Raw genomic sequence first — 17,581 nt, 5'->3', positions numbered from 1 at the left:
TATGGCCACACCTTGGCATCCCCATCAGCGCACAGGCCCCTGGGAACCGTGCTGCCTCTTTTTTTAGTCCTCAGCTAGGGCTTAGGTAGAAAGTTCTCGGCCTGTGAGGAAGGGTCCCTGCTCAATCTCCTCTCTCCGCCTCTGCCCTCAGTCCTTTCCGAAGCCCACCTTGCCTGGTCGTTAGTCCAGGCGACTGAACAGCCCCCTAAAGGTCTCTCTCCAATCCATTCTCTGGGGACCACAGCCACAGTGAACTTTCTAAAATGTAAATCTGATCACCACCCCCCCCCCAAAAAAAAGAAAAAAAACGAAAACCAAATAAAAATATCTGATCACCTAACCCCCGTCCCCCATAGCTTGGGGAATAAAACAAGTGGCAACACAAAGAGGTGGCTTTTGAGAGCTTGAACATTCCCTGTAATCTCAGCAGCCACGCCAAATACATATCCAGTTTAAGTTAAGAAGTGTGCCTGCCCTACAGGTTCAGCTTCAAGGCTAGCCCCGTAAGCGCTCCCTGTGCAACAGGACTGTGTCTCCAGAGGCCTCTGTGTGGAAATCCTGGAGCTTCCGAGGTCAAGTTCTAGGGAGTCAAGCAAAGCATGGCCTACCCACTAAATCCAACTGTACTTTCAATGCTCTCCTCTCTCCAGCCCCTCCTCAACCTTCCTCCTTTGGGAAGTCTTTCCTGCCCCCAGGTCACACCCAAATCTGTGTCCTGAGCACAGATTTATCAGCATACTTGACCAAACTATTATAATCACCTGTTATCCTTCTGATTCCCTTACTAGACCGCAGGCTCTCCAAGGGCAGGATCCCAGTTGTATTCCCTTTTGTGTCCAGAATTCTCAGCAGGGAACCTTACACAGTGGGCACTCCTGAAATCTTTATGAAGTGAGGGAGTGAGTGGGTGATTGCTTCTCCTCCCTAACCCAGACCACTCTTGCCCACCACAGCAAGGGATTTCCTAGGAGCGAGTCGTTGTTGCTTCCTAGAGGCCAGCCCAAGCAGGCTATTCTGCTTCCATCCTTGATGGTGGGTGAGGTTCTGGGTGACCCCAGGCTCACTCTGCCCTGCCCCCATCTCGCTGGTACATAATTTTCCCCTATCTGCAGCTGCTCCAGCAGGAAGTCCAGATGGTTGCTTCATTTCCCAGGGTGTCCACACCCCTTTCCTGCCCTCCCCTCCCCCTCCCTGTTGGCAGGATGGGGGACCCACAGGAGTACAGTGGGAAGATGGGGCTCTGTGCTGAACCAGCCTCCACAGGGCGCTCTCACCTCACGTTCTCTTGCTGGCACACCTTGCTAAGTCTGCAATTCGTGTACCAGGTACAGTGAGCCTTTGCAGAAGGAAGGCAGCCCAGGGCTAATTTGGCAACATTTACCAAGAACCATGTCCTTTGGCCTAATAATTCCACTCCTGGGAATTGCTTCCAAAGAAACAATTCAAGAGAAGGAAAAAAGATACATGTACTGTTTATAGCTATGCTATTTACAATAAGGAGAAAAGGGAAGCAAATGCCCCAAATAGAAAAATGATTAAATGATGTTATATTTGTGTAATAGAATATCATGCAGACATTTTAAGTGAAAATGTGACTCTGGAACAAGGATATTGTCTTGGAAATAGCATTAGGTGAAAAGATACAGTACAGAATTGTATAGACACATTATAATTTTGTAAGAATTACATATATGGCTAAAAATAATAAAGACATAGTCGTTATATTTAGTATTGTCTTTTTCTCTCAGTTTTTTTTTAAATGATAAAGGGGGTAAAATGGAGGATCAGAAGGGAGCAAGAAAAAGAAAAAAAATAGCTGTGTTAGGATGATAATTCTAACAATTTTACCTTAAAATGTTTAACATTAGCTTAATAATAAAGTAATATTTTAAAACTAAAGGGGGGGGTGCTTCCCTGGTGGCGCAGTGGTTGAGAGTCCGCCTGTCAATGCAGGGGACACGGGTTCGTGCCCCGGTCTGGGAAGATCCCACATGCCACGGAGCAGCTAGGCCCGTGAGCCATGGCCTCTGAGCCTGAGCGTCCGGAGCCTGTGCTCTGCAACGGGAGAGGCCACAACAGTGAGAGGCCCACGTAATGCAAAAAAAAAAAAAAAAACTAAAGGGAAACCCCTGAACACCAAGTCCTAGGATTTTCAAAAAAGGATTTTTTTGTTGGTTGTGGTTTTATCATTGTTTTAAAAATAATAACAAGAACATGCCTCATTCAGACCTTCCCAGTGTGTGGCTGTGCATCTATAAATTAATCTGATGTGGGACCCACGACCTGATTGCCACTAAAAGCACTTCAAAGACCTTTGCCTAATGGACAAATAATTCTGTCCCCTCTCCCTCTCTTCTCTGAACCTCGGCTGCCACATCCCAGCCTCAGGTGACAGTCTAGAAGTACTGAGGCCCATTCCCTTGAGGCCTCCATTCCTGTAGTTGAGAGAGGGTTAGGGGAAAGGAGATGTGATCACACAGAGAGTCCTGGAGAGGTCATCTGGGCAGGATGAAAAACTTTAAGTCCTACACTTGTGGGATACAGAGACAAAGCCTGAGACTGAACCTTTTTTTTTTTTTTTTAAAGAAAAGGGTTAGGTTACGGGAAGCTTGTGGTCAGCTAAAACTCCCAGCCCTCTGCACATAAACTGCTCCTTCACTAACTTTAGTCGTCCTGGTGTTCCTCAAATGTGAGGGATGCCCACAGCATTGTCCTTGGCCTGCTCCTTGCTTTACAGTGGCCTCTCACTGCTCGGGCTGCAGAGACCACTTCTGTGCAGATGACTGCTGAACCCATCTCAGCCCAATGCCCTTCCAAGCTCCAGTTTTGAATTTCCAATTCTGAATGTCCTGTCAAGGCCTCAACCGAAATGCAGCCTCTCTGCCACCCAAGCCAGCCCAATCCTTCTCCTTGCTCCCGGACTGAAAATGCAGTCACGCTGATCACTTTCTCTCTAACCCTAACACCCACGGCAGCCTCCCACCAAATGCCAAAAACTGCGAGTCCTTGCCTCAGTTTATTCCACAGTTTCATTGCCTTTCCGATCTCAAGGCCCTCTCTCGTTGGTGCTTTAGCCTCTCAACTGGTATTCCAGCCTCTAGAGTCTCCCACCTACTCATCCTGCACACTGGGGCCAGGTGAACGGGCCTCCAGAGCTCCTTGGATCCCGGAAGCCCCCCTTTTCAAAGACCCTCAGTACCCACTGAAGAAAGCCCACGTTATCAACACTGTCCTTCTGGTCTGTGCACAGTGTAGTTCTATCCTCTCTCTTCGGCAGTTTCACTCACGCACACGTGTGCACACATGCCCACACTCGGTCACTGAGGGTACTCATAGCTCCCCACTCCCCCAATTTATCACTTAGCTGCCCCCTACTGTTACTTCTTTGCCCTTCACTATAGCTACCTGCTTAGAAAAAAACTCCTGGTTTTCAGTGCCCACTGTGAACCCACCTTCTCCCATGAAGCTTTCTCCAGTTGCACCAGCTGAGTATGATCTGTCTCTGAGAAAGACCCCCAGCCCTGTGGTCTTGTCACTTACATGACACTTCATACCCGGCACCCTGTATTTATTTGGAGATGCATCGTTATCACTTCCCTGCACCGCTACTAAACCTTCAGCTTATTGAGATCCTTTTATATCTGACTCCCTCTGAGGATCCAGACAGCACCTTTCACACAGTGGGCCCGATAAATATATGTGGAATTGACTGAACAAATGAGTGTGTATTTCCAAGCCAGGTCTGTCCTACGCTGGTGCCTGACATTCCAAAGCTAAGCAGAGGACTTGACGTTCATCCCTGTTTAATTTTGTTATGTTGGTTTTGGCCCCGGCATACCATCCTATATAAATCATTTTGAACTTGAATATGTCATCTATCATATTAACTATCCCAGCTGTGGGTCATCTGGTTTCTATTTTTCATCCAAGTCATTAACAAAAGTGTTTAACAAGCCAGGGCCAACAAGAGAGCCTGGTGGCCTGCCGTTGGGGACTTCCCTTGGGAAGGACCTGGGATGCAAAGTGTAGTGAAGCTGGGCTTCCCTGGTGGCGCAGTGGTTGAGAATCTGCCTGCCAATGCAGGGGACATGGGTTCGAGCCCTGGTCTGGGAAGATCCCACATGCCGCAGAGCAACTAAGTCCTCGTGCACCACAACTAATGAAGCCCATGAGCCTAGAGCCCGTGCTCTGCAACAAGAGAAGCCACTGTACTGAGAAGCCTGTGCACCGCAACAAAGAGCCCCCGCTCTCTGCAACTAGAGAACGCCTGTGTGCAGCAACGAAGACTCAACACAGCCAAAAATAAAATAAATAAATTTATTTTTTAAAAAAAGTGCAGTGAAGCTTCGCTAGGAATTATCCATCTTACCAAAACCCCTTACTTGCATTACTTACTGCAAGTAATTATTTTGGCAGGATGAATTCAGAGCAGGTTGAGCTACCCTGACTATTTGAGAAACCAGAAAACCCTTGCTGTCATATGAAGGCACTTAATTCCTTCAGCACAGCAGGAAGCTCGGGATTGATGTCACGCTGAGACTGATGTCAGCTGAGAAGGGCTCTGAATGGTTAACTTCTCAGTCTCCAATCCCTGCAGCTGCCTTTGCAATCACAGAATCCCACCCTGTTCAGCTCCCCAGCAGGGGACTCCCATGCAGGTGTGAAAGGTGAGGACAGCTCAGGGAAGGGGTGACCAACGTAAGCAAGAAGGAGAAAGAGGAAGGGATGCCATACTTCAGTTGGACTGTGTTCTTCCCTTTTCCTACCTCCTCATTTCACCCGCTCTACAAGGGTGAACCACAGAATACACTTGCTGTCTCCCTTTCTTTGAAATGCATTTATTGAGCCAATAATACTCCCTTCTTCTGGCAGGCCCTGGATGCCCTGTGAGCCTGAAGCTTGGATTTGCTGTTCCATGCCTAAGGCTCCCCCAGGGCTGCTTCCTTGGTTCTACTCTGGACTTATGTGGGTACTGTTCCAGCACTGCCTCCGAGGACCAACCGCATACAAAAGTCCAGAGAGCTCCACCAGCAGGGGTCAGCACGCAGCGGGCACTAACCACCCCTCCACCCAACACTCTCAGGCCGGGGGAGAACTTCAGCCCATCCTGGGTCCCAGTCAAAGCTGCACCAAAAGCAAAAGAGGCCATTCTCTTTTAAATGACTATAAAAACTTCATTTATTCAACAATCATATCGCATCAAATATGCGCCAGGCACTGTTCTAAACACTTTACACAAATACAGTTGGCCCTTTGTATCCATAGGTTCTGTATCCTTAGATTCAACCACTGTGAGTCAAAAATATTCAGAAAAAAATTTTCAGAAAGTTCTAAAAAGCAAAACTTGAATTTGCCATGGGTCAGCAACTATTTACACAGCATTTACAATGTACTGGGTATTATAAGTAATCTAGAGATGATTTAAAGTATATGGGAGAATGTGTGTAGGTTACATGTAAACACCATGCCATTTTATGTAAGGACTTGAGCATCCACAAAAGCTGAGGGGGGGTGGGGTCCTGGAACCAATCCCCTGTAGATACTGAGGTACATTGGTATTAATTCATTTAAGCCTCACAACAATTCAATAATGTAGGTACTATTATTATTTCCATTTTTACAGATGGGAAAACCAAGGCACAGAGAGGCCACAAGCTAGTAGCTGGCAAAGTCAGGATTCAAATCCAGCTGTCTGGCTCCTGGATCTGTACTCTTAACCCCTACATTGTGCTGCCTTGAAGCAATATGAAGCAATATGAAGCATTCCTGTGTTCATTCAAAAGGGTTTGTTGATACATACAGTTGACCCTTGAAAAATGAGAGGGTTAGAAACCCCCTCCTTCCCCCAAAGTCAATAATCTGTGAAAATCCATGTATAACTTTATAGTCAACCCTCTGTATCCAAAGTTCTGAACTCATGGGTTCAACCAACCGTGGATCATGTAGGACTATAGTACGATGCACTTAGAGAAAGAAATCCAAGTGTAAGTGGACCCATGCAGTTCAAATCCATGTTGTTCAAAGTTCAACTGTACTATGTTCATTGTAGCATACCAGAGCCAACAATACCAGAGCTTTAAATTAAGAGATATGGGAAAGTGCTTTGACAAAAAAGCATAGCAGAATTGTAAAGTATTTTCCTTATCACCACTGCATAAATCAAAGTCTCTTTTGTGTGTCCTTTTTGGTCCATAATGGATGCCTTAGCTTTGCTCATATTCTCCAACATCACCTTCTTTGTACTCCCTCTGCCACCTTCTATTAGGCAAACAGAACACTAGAGCTTTCTTACAGAAGACACACTCAGGGTTGTTACAATTTTGCACAATATCCATTTAATAGATATTAATACTCATACCACCATGACTTTATGGGATATTTTACCTTTCTAAGGTACTTTCATAAAGTACTTTATAAAAGTATATTGGGCTTCCCTCGTGGTGCAGTGGTTAAGAACCCACCTGACAATGCAGGGGACACAGTTTGAGCCCTGGTCCAGGAACATCCCACATGCCATGGAGCAACTAAGACCGTGTGCCACAACTATTGAGCGTGCACTCTAGAGCCTGCGAGCCACAACTACTGAGCCTGTGTGCCACAACTACTGAAGCCCATGCACCCAGAGCCCGTGCTACACAACAAGAGAAGCCACGGCAATGAGAAGCCTGCACACCGCAATGAAGAGTAGCCCTCGCTCGCAGCAACTAGAGAAAGCTCGCGCACAGCAACAAAGACCCAATGCAACCCAAAATAGTAAATAATAAATAAAATAAATAAATTTTTTAAAAAGTATCTTATTTATGATGCATGATCTTACTTCCTTTTCAAAATAGCCCTATAAGGTAGGGAAAGCAGGTACCAGTTTTACAGATGGAGGGACCAACAAGAACCCTAAGGCTAGTCACTGACTCTGGACCTGAAACTCAGGTCTCATGGTTTATCTCTCTACACAGAAACATCCTTGGCCTATCCCAGATGCAATCAACCAAAAAGGAAACCTAAAAAGGACAGAGGGCAGAAGGCAGCCTGGTGTTTCCATTTCCTTCAAATTCCATTGCCTAATGTCCATGTTATTCACAGGCTGACTTTCACTAACCCCTTCCTTAGGCACCAAGGGCAGGGCTTATAGGGGAAAAGAAGGCAATTCCGAGTGTTATATAACTACATGTAGAAAAAGGCATAGATTCCCTATTCACTACGGGGAAGCATTTCCAAATCAAAAAGGATGCCTGCAAGCCGTCTCTCTTGATGGCATGGTCTAGGGTATTGGCTGTTCTGGGGCTAAGCTATTTGAGAAACATTTTAAACAGCTGCACCTAATGGCTTATGTCTATTTCATTGAAATTTTTACCTATAGAAATGGGGCATATATTCTATTCACCCTCTGACTTCCCTTTCAAACCTACCTGCCCCTCCTTATCACACCTCAAAGCATGAAAAATAACTGAAATCACTAAAAACATTTTTTTGTGCTTGCAAAGCAGCTTTCGTTTTAATGAGGAAGAACATCTCCTACCATGAGAATTGTGTTAAGTCTCAAGTGAGTGAGCCTGGAGTGGCACATATAAATGCTTTCTTCCTCAGCCTTCACACCTTTGTCAGCCTGAAAGACACAAGTCTTACTTCCAGACCAACTCAAAGATCATCTGCTCTGTGAAGTCTTCTAAGATTCCACCAGGACCCTTTTTTCTTTAGTAATTTTTTTTTTTTTTTTTTTTTTTTTTTTTTGCGGTACATGGGCCTCTCACTATTGTGGCCTCTCCCGTTGCGGAGCACAGGCTCCGGACGCGCAGGCTCACGGGCCCAGCTGCTCCGCGGCATGTGGGATCTTCCCAGACCGGGGCACAAACCCGTGTCCCCTGCATCGGCAGGCGGACTCTCAACCACTGCGCCACCAGTGAAGCCCTAATTCTATAATTTTGCTAGGCACAATCTTCTCTGAGGGTGGAGATGATCCAAGATAATCTTCTTTTTTAAAATTTTTGTTCACACCCCAAGGCATGTGGGATTTTAGTTCCCTGGCCAGGGATTGAACCCGCACACCCTGCATTGGAAGGTGGAGTTTTAACCACTGGACCAGCAGGGAAGTCCTGATCCCAGATAATCTTAAGTAGCTCTTCATCCTGAAATCATCCTGGCTTAGCAGTGTGGGTCCTAAATCCAATGAAGCATGTCCCTATGAGAGACTCACAGAGCAGGTGAAGTGAACAAGAGGCAAAGACCAGAGTGGCGACAAGCCAAGAAAGCTGCAACCACCAGGAGCTATAGGAGGTGTGGAATGGATTCTCCCCTAGGGTCTCCTGTGACACCTTGATTTCAGATATCTGGCCTCCAGAACTGTGAGAGAATAGATTTCTGTGACCTCATTTGTGGTCATGTGTTATGACAGTCCTACCAAACTCATGCATCTGCCAACTCCACTGGTTTTAGATGCCCATCTAGGCAGCACTTTGGCATTCAGTCTACAGTAGCCTGGAGCACTGGGATCCCTCTGAGTCTCCCATGCATTTCCACAAGGGCTTGGAATCATCCTTGTTCCTCTCCTCCCAAGTACTTCAATTCAGGCTTTTGTGAGGGGATTCAGGCATGACTAGGCAGCAGGGGCCAAGGACTCCTCCAGAGAGACCCCTTGAGGGCATCACAGAAAGGAAGGCTAGTAGGACAGGGTGTAGTACTGCCCCTGGTGGGGTGGGGCCCTCCCAGACTTAGCTCCGGATCTCTTGGCACTTGTTGCTTAAAACAATGATAAAGGGGCTTCCCTGGTGGTGCAGTGGTTAAGAATCTGCCTGCCAATGCAGGGGACACGGGTTCAAGCCCTCGTCCAGGAAGATCCCGCATGCCGCGGAGCAGCTAAGCCCATGTGCCACAACTACTGAGCCTGCATGCCACAACTATTGAAGCCTGTGCTCCTAGAGCCCGTGCTACGCAACAAGAGAAGCCACCGCATTGAGAAGCCTGCGCACCGCAATGAAGAGCTCGCCACAACTAGAGAAAGCCCGCGCGCAGCAACGAAGACCCAATGCAGCCAAAAATCAAATAAATCAAATAAGTTAAAAAAAAAACCCTTAAAAAAAAGAGAAAACAGATGGAATAGGACTTTATGTGGATTAAAAAGATAAACTTATGCAAAACTTCTGTATATAAGTAGGCATTCAACAAGTGGTAGTGATTACCATGCAGCAGGCTTTAGGTTTCTCCCACACTGACATCAGCATGGATGCTCAGAAATGGATTTCCCATTATCCATCAAAACATATCTCGAAAGCAAGACAAGCCAGGAGCCTGAAGCCTGGAAATGTATTTCAGAGATGGAGGCAGGTGGCGGGGGGGCGGGTGCGTGGCCCCATCAAGGTGGGAGAATTGTCCATCTGGCTCATGTGCTTCGAATGAACTATGGAGGGTAAGGGTCTAGCAGGGAGGCCCCAAGGAAGCTGGAAGCCCTCTACGGCATGTTGAGAGAGATAAATTCTCTGTGACCTCTGGCGTGGGTGCTTGGGTTGTGTAATAGCAAGCCAGAAGGCTCAGCTTCTCGTTTCTGTCGCACTGTTTTGCTGGGCCCAGCCCAGGCTGATGCACGTGGTTGGCTGCTGTTCCTGGGCCCACCTCAGCTTGTCCCTGTTGTGCCTTTGGACAAAAAGGAGAAATGCTGGCTTCTTGGAGCATGCCCAGGATGTGTGATCACAGGGGAAGGAATGAGTGGGGCTGCAGGTGGAGGTGTGAATTGAAAGAGGAGATTTTTTGTGTGAATGTGGTTTATTCCCAGAGGCCTCTTTCTGTCAGAGAAGGCAAGAGGGCCTTGGGAGGGGTGGTAACCAAAGGCATTCCCTTGGGGCCTGGAGCCTATTTCAAATTAGATATCCTCAGCAAAAGCTTTTAAGTGCAGGTCCCAGGCCTAGTGTGCTAATCACTGGGTTGAGATTCCCTGTTAGCTGTGCACCACCAGGGCTGCCAGGGGGCCTGGGGAGAGCCACACTTGTAGGGGGAATCCCCAGCACAGGAAGCAAGTTCTCTCTAGCTTCCATTAGAGAAGCTGACTTTGAGCTCCCACACACCTGAGAGCTTACCAAGATACAATCTTGTATTTTTTTCTGTTGTGTCATATGTGTATATCTTGTTTCCCCAAACAGAAGAGAGCTCCTTTTATGGCAGGAACTGCAACTTATATTTCTCTTATCCCTCATCTAGTCCCCCAACTTCAAATACCTTTATCTTGCTTTATCCTCCAGAAACAAACCACTCGTAACTCATACCATGCTGTTGCTAGCATCAGTGCTTTGCTCGTCATTCTCTCTGACTGGAAGGCTCTTCCCAAATTTCTGCACTTGATCAACTCCTACGCATCTCTACAGACTCCACTTAGAAACATCTCTCAGGGCTTTCCTGGTGGTGCAGTGGTTGGGAGTCCACCTGTCAGTGCAGGGGGCACGGGTTTGGGCCCTGGTCTGGGAAGATCACGCATGCCGCGGAGCGGCTGGGCCCATGCACCACAACTACTGAGCCTGTGCTCTAGAGCCCACGAGCCACAACTACTGAGCCCGCAGGCCTGGAGCCCGTGCTCCGCAGCGGGAGGGGCCACCGCAGTGAGAAGTCCGCGCACCGCAACAAAGAGTAGCCCCGTTCGCCGCAACGAGAGAAAGATCGCACTTAGTAACGAAGACCCAATGCGGCCAAAAATAAATTAAAAAAAAAAAAAAAAAGAAACATCTCTCACAGGAAGCCCCCTGAACCCCAGGCTGGGTAGGACACCTCTCCTCTGTCCACATGAACTCAAACTCCTGTTCTCCACACGCCTGTAGGTGGTTGCCCCCCTTCTTAGACCTGAGCTCTTCAGAGACCAGCAGGGTGAAACATTCATCTTCTAATTTCCACTGCCTGCCAAGTATCTCCACTGCCTGCCAGGCAGTACGGCCTCAACGCATATCTGTTGGACCTAATTAAAAGAGCTAGTGTGTGGTGTCCTATGACTTGCTATCAATCAATTATGGAAGATCCAGTTTAGGAGAGAGTTGTGATTGCTACCCCAAGGCCAAGAAGGTGGCCCTGATATGGTTACAAGCAGGTTCAAAATGAAGGGCTGGGGACATCTTGGGTGGAGAGAACGTCCAGTTCCAAGGTCTGGAACTTCTCAGTGCTTCCAGCCTGGGGTCCACAACACTCTCCATTAAGGATGGGCTCTGATGGCATCTCAGGAGGATCTCTTACAGGTGTAAAGGCCCTGAATGCCCATCTCACCTTTCCTATGGAGGCGCCAGAGCTTGCAATTGCAGAGGCTGGAGCCCCTTTCCTCAAGATAAGATTTGACCCATGCAAGTGAGACTTTACAGGTGAGCCTCGGCGGCTCAGCAGTCATTTCCCACAATGCCCAGGAGATAGATATTCAGGAAACCCAAAAGGAAAAAGATGGGGAGCTCACTCCCCAAAAGACCACGGTATGAGGGCAGTGTCCCCCCTGGCGTGACTCAGGTAGATCCACTGGGGAGATGAGCTCCTGTAGGGCCCTGGAGCAATAATACTGATGCTGGTGACCAAGCCTTAGTACTGTATTAGCAGTTTCATTGTATCTTCTTCTGCAGAGAGAGATTAAAAACTTCTACATAACTCTCTGAAGGCCAAACATGAGGTGGATATTGATTTTGTGATGAAACTGACCATTCTACCTCTTAAGGTTTAGGCTGAACTACTCCTCCCCAGGTGAGAGAAAAATTGCAAGCTGTTGGCTTTCCAAAGGTCCAGTGGTGCCTAAATCCCCAGGCAGCCTCAGTCTCTGCGTCTTGTTTTCTCCTTTACAGTATAGCAGTTAGAGATCGTTTCCTTCCACCCAGAGCTCTGAGATGTTCAGATTCTTATGAGTTGAGTAGAGGTGGTCAAGCTGACTCTGCAAACCCAAAACTATTACTTTAGGAAGGCAGATCTGCCTTCAGATTTCCCTGGAACCGAAACGTTCTCTTGAGGCCCTGATAAGATTACCGGGCTGCTGAGCCGCCAGTGTTCAGATTTCCCACGGAACCGCGCTCGCCAGACTCTGGCTCGCCTGGCTGCGAGGAGCCACGCTGCGGATCGGGCTCTGAAACCTGACTCCGCTCCAGGAATGCATGCTCACCCCCTCCTGCGATAGCGCCTGGGCCCTTCCAGTCTGCCTACCCGAGCTTCCCCCTGTCATTGCGGTCCAGTGAATGCAAGTGCCTGTTAAGTGGAAGCCGGTGGTACTTTGAGGGTCCCACAGAGTGGGAGCCAGACAGGAATGTGCGGGGTACTTGGCCAGGCCTGCAAGTCCACCAGCCAAGCTCCAGCTCCCAGAGGCCAAGCAATCCCTAATTATGACCCATAGGCTCCAGCCAGCAGCCAACATATGGCTCAGTGACAGGCTGGGTCCAGAACCAGCAAAGGCTGTTAGTGAAACTGTGGTAGAAGATATTTAATGAAGTATGGGAATTCCCTGGCGGTCCAGTGGTTAGGACTCTGAGCTTCCTGGCGCAGCCAAAAAGAAAAAAAAAAATTTAAGAAGTAAAAATATATCATTGAAAAAGTAGGTTACCAAATGAACACATTATATGTACCAGCATGTACACATACACACAGACCCATCATCAGTAATACTGATAGTCTGTGAGGATGAAAAGACATGATAGCCCAATATTTAATTAACATTTACTGCACAAGATCTAGTACATAATAAATGCTCAATAAACACTGAACAAATGGATGAATGACAAATAGTATCTGGAAAGGACTTGGAGTTACCTTAAGGAAAAGGGCTCCTTAACTGTCTTCATCTAAATTAGAAATTCATTACTTGTTCAGTGGAAAATTAAACTCTTTTTAACATCTTTATTGGAGTATAATTGTTTTACAATGGTGTGTTAGCTTCTGCTTTATAACAAAGTGAATCAGTTATACATATACATATGTTCCCATATCTCTTCCCTCTTGCATCTCCCTCCCTCCCACCCTCCCTATCCCAGCCCTCTAGGTGGTCACAAACCACCGAGCTGATCTCCCTATGCTATATGGCTGCTTCCCACTAGCTATCTATTTTATGTTTGGTAGTGTATATATGTCTATGCCACTCTCTCACTTTGTCACAGCTTACCCTTCCCCCTCCCCATATCCTCAAGTCCATTCTCTAGTAGGTCTGTGTCTTAATTAAACTTTTTCAAGAACTCTCAGGCTATTTGGTACTGCCTACAATTTATATTTAAGCAACTAAGAATGTTAGTTTAATTTTGATGTCTGAAGTCTCCAGCTCTTTCTTTATTATACATTTCTCCCTTCTGGGTTCCTATCCAGAGTAACTTCACCTATTATCTCTTCTAGAGAAGAATCATATTTTCATCATAAGAGGTCTGTACTTCTCATGGAGTGCTGGACATTCCTGCTTAGAACAATCAAAACTAACATATCTAAACCTTGTATTTTAAAAAAAAATCTGATCTTTCTCCCATCTTCAACCGTTTATTTACTCATTCAACAAGCATTTGAGTGCCATCAAGCCCTAGATTTATAAGATATGGCCCCAGTCCTCAAGGAATTTTCCAGGGAGAGAGCCAGGTAAGCAGACAGTTACAGTTCTGCCTGGTACTCTAATTCAGTTTGAAAAAAGTGCCGAGAGTGCTGTAGACTCTGAGGGCATCTGTGAAGGTTCCCAAGGTAGAGATATTGGAGCTGCAGGCTGAGAGGGGAAGAGTTCCCTGTTTCTGTCAATTCATTTATCAAGCAAGTTCTTCTCGAGAAATTATATGATTATCTAGGCACTGTGCAAACCTCTGGAGACCTAAAGATCAATAAGACAGTCCTTGCCTACAAAAGGCTTATAGAGGCATAAAAACAATACTGCCATTCTCCTTGGCATCTTAGAGAACTCTACTCATCTGGGCACCCTGGCAAGCTCAAACACAGAAGTCATTTCTGGTTTCTCTTATAACACATGGCCTTTACTCTTCTATCTTTTCCATTCTTGCTCTCAAAGTCAGAATATGCCTGGACTCTCAGAGAAGCTCCTGAGTCTGGTTTCCTTGCTCACTCTATGCATTGGTGTTTCTGCCATATCATCCCTGCTACATGGTGGCCGCCATCTTACTCAACACCACTCAGTTTCCTACTGTCCATGGAGCAGAATCCAGGGCCATTCACTATCTGGCCTTTGAGGGCTGCAGCTGGCCTCTGTCTAAATTAGAAAAAGGCCCCCCTTTGGGGCACAGCTAGGCAAGGAGACTTTTTACAAAGAAAAAGTAACCCTTTCTTCCAGATGGCTTGAATTCCAGCTCCCACTCACCCACTTGGCCAGCATCCACTATACTCAGAGGCCCTGTGGTTTTTATCTTATTACTTTCATTTTTTTCTCTCTCTGCTTCCCCACTTTCCTCTCCAGCCAACTGGCCTGCTTTCCTACACAAAGCTGGCATGTTCTCCGGGCACCCATTCCTTATGCCTTCTCCTCCTCACCACCTACCTTTCTTTTATGACTTCTTTTGAGACTTAATAGAAACACTGAAATACTGTGGAACTTTTGGTCTGCAACTGCCATACCTTTGGCACTTAAGCATTTGAAAATTATATACATGACAAGATATAATGGTAAGTCTCATTTTCCCTATTGGATTGTGAACTTTTAAAAGGCATCTTTATCTTGTTTATTGCAGAGGGCTTAAAGAGGGCTGAAATAATGATTGATGTTGATAGCAGTAAAGTAACTTAAAAAAAGAAAAGATTTCCCAAAGACTTCCAGTAGGCAAGCGGGCTCTAGAGAACGAGTGCTGAGTAACTCTTGTTGGCCTGGTTTAAATTCCTAGTACTGGGAAGTAATATAACTCAGTTTCTCACCAAATATAGTGGTCCCTGCATGTCTCAAAAGTGGGTTTCACCTCTCAAAAGAGGGTTTTACTCTGAGATTTTTCAGGAATTCCCAAATCCCACTCCTGCATATCATGTCCCACCATGAAAAGTTTACATCCTGGCTGAGAAACGTCACTTCTCCAGCCTCTTGGTTTCCTCTTTACTTCCTTTACCAGTGCTAGCAGTTGCAGTTCTTTTTCCAGGCATTTTGACAAAAGAACTTCAAAAGCAGTCACTGCCAACCAGCAAATCCATGCCCTGTACAGACTCAGCGCGAACTGACAGGCTTCCTGGCTGGCCAAGCAATGCCCCCATCTTGGTAGAATCCCCCATCAATGGCTACATGTCTTGGTTTGTACACTGGAGGACCTTCTCTTTTCACCACCCCCCAAACACAGGAAGTTGCTTAAGCGACAGTTTCAGGGCCTCTGCCACACACTGTTCCTTCCTCAACTGAGGGAGAAAAAAGTACCTTAGGAAGAAGTCCCTTGTGTCTTCCGAGAACAAAGTTCAAACTTGCATTTGGCCCTCAAGCAGTAAGCAACCTGCTTTTAAGCCTAAATCTTTGCTCTCATCTTCCATCCATTTCTGCAAGAGATGAGACAGGTCCTAAATCGCACTGTACCTCTAGCTGGGGGCCTGAGGCACCCTGTACCTTCAGAAGAGGAAACCCACTCCTAAAGCAACTTCTTCAGGAAACTTCACTCAGCCTGTGGGCATCCCGGGGCCATCTCCCTCCTCTGCCCTGAAGCTGTAGCCAGCCAGAGGATCTTATCGCTCTGGGCTATCTTTGAGTAGACTTGTGAACACCCACTGCTGGGCTTCCCTCCCACCCTTTCCCAGCCCTAATCTGCATGAAGTTTCGCCAGTTTACAGATGTTTCCAGAAGGTCCATCTCAGCCTCTGGTGGATCCCACAGTCCCCTGCACTTTATAAGGCCTCCCTGAGGGTGATCCCTGAAGACAACTGGTAGAGCTGGATGCCTAAATGCAACTGCCCAGGACAGAGCTATTGCCCTCACAGAGAAGTCACAGCGCTTTGTAGGCCAAGCCGTGAGGTTCGCTTAGAAGAGCCAACCTGAGCTCTGGTGTAGAGCCAGGAGCGGGGAAGAGCTAGCAGAACTGACTGTGAATCTTGAGAGTGCTGACCACAGCCTTGGGAGCAGCAGTTCAGCTTTTGAAAAGGGTGGGAATCACCCTGAAAGCTAGGCAACATTCACACCTTCTCTTTTCTTCTTTTCAAAAGCAAGTCCAAGTCTGGCTAAGACTGGCTTACGGCTAAATGTCGGGACTGAGTTTCAAGGGGAAAATCTGGGGAAGCCTCAGGATGTGGAGAAGGCAGGGAGGAGGGGAATACACCCGGCCACTCCTCCACTGGAGGGTGGTTCCTGGATCCCACTGGAGCGGTCCCAGGAAGATCCCAGGCCGGGCAGTGGTGGGCTTCACCCTGGCTATGTGGCCAGCACACTCCCTGCACACAGGGAACATACAGGGGAGTCTGAAGTCTGATCAGAAGGAGTGCCATTTGCCCACGAGGGGAGCTTTTCAGAAGGTTCTGAAAGAAGATGTGACAGACAGAAGCGGGACTTGAGAAGCAAGAGGGCAACCGGACTCCAAAAAGTCCAATGTTCATCGAAAAGGGAAGCCAACGGACTGGCCAACAAAAGTGCCTCACGTTAACAGTTCTGTTTCTCTTTCAATACCCACATCTTCAGATCCAGCGGCTTCTGCTTTCTTGAGAGTTTCTGCTCACACGTTTGCCCATTTACAAAGTTTACAACACTTTTTTTTTTCTGAAGCACTTAAGTCCCTAAGCAAAATACCTGTATCTCTAGAAGGCCCCTCCCCTCTCCCTGAGGTCTTCCCCCGCTGACCCCCTGCCTGCTCAGAGGGGTCCCCTAGGTAGGACCAGGGGCGAGCCTCCGGAGTTGGCCAGGAGGCGTGGGAGCGGCGGGCATTCGCCGTGCTCCCGGGGCGGCAGCAATGAGCCCGGTGCTCCCAGCTCGCCGCTCGGATCCCGGCCCCGCTCGCCGCCCCGCCCGTGCGCCACCGCCTCCTTTACCTCCATGTCCTCCAGGTGCCCACTCGGCGGCGGCCGCGCGCGCTCGCTCTGGCCGGGGCTCGCGATCCCCGCTCTCCGTTCGGCTCCCGCGGGGGCCGGGTTCGGCTGCGGCGGGCACAGCGCAAGTGGGCGGCTGCGCGCCCGGCTCGCTGGCTGCGGGACTGCCCGGGCCGCCCGCGCCCTGCGCTAGAGAACGAGGAAGGAGGAGGGGGAGGGAGGGGGAGGGAGGGGGAGGGAGGGGGAGGGGGAGGGAGGAGCAAGGAGGCCGGCGATCAGGGTTTAAATTTAGACACAAATCTAAACAGATACTGTCCCCTCCCGGGGCAGGACGCAAGCGAGGGAGCCACGACTCCATTAATCTGCCCAAACATGGGGATGGGACAGCCGCCTGGCCCCTCTTTCTCTCTTAGTTTCTCCAAGACTCTGGTCTTTGCCTCGGTGTCAGTCCTTCTTCACCTCTTCCTCCTTTAACATGCCTCCTTTCATTTTCTTGCTCTAGAGGTTAGAGTCGTTCTTTCATTCTTTTTATCTCCCGTCTTTTCTATTTACTTCTTTTATGTACATTCCTACCCTCTGTCTTTCCTCATTTAAAGAAAAATTGCGCTCACAGCGTATACCTGGTTTTCCTGCCGTTCCTGGGCGGAGAGTGAGAAGCCTCCCTGATTGACACTTTGTTCTCGCACTGCCC

The 17,581-nt window shown here is 47.9% G+C and overlaps 1 protein-coding gene across 4 annotated transcripts in view; it reads right to left on the bottom strand.

The window, feature by feature from the left end:
- RCSD1 (RCSD domain containing 1) overlaps nt 1–17,072 on the bottom strand; it is a 67,460-nt gene extending 50,388 nt beyond the window's left edge. For all 4 annotated transcript variants that reach the window (XR_014015112.1, XR_014015113.1, XM_081225037.1 and 1 more), the window contains exon 1: nt 16,894–17,072. Coding sequence is in view for 2 of the 4 variants with exons in the window: in XM_081225037.1 (XP_081081163.1) it covers nt 16,894–16,899 (6 nt within the window). In the remaining 2 variants the exon portion in view is untranslated. The remainder of the gene's footprint in view (nt 1–16,893) is intronic.
- Between the last annotated feature and the right edge of the window lie 509 nt (nt 17,073–17,581).

Source organism: Mesoplodon bidens, assembly GCF_964165515.1.
Source record: "Mesoplodon bidens genome assembly, chromosome: 2".
In the NCBI taxonomy this organism is placed as follows: domain Eukaryota; kingdom Metazoa; phylum Chordata; class Mammalia; order Artiodactyla; family Ziphiidae; genus Mesoplodon; species Mesoplodon bidens.
The sequence above is the reverse complement of the archived record's forward strand: the minus strand, read 5'-3'. Positions and strand labels throughout refer to the sequence as shown.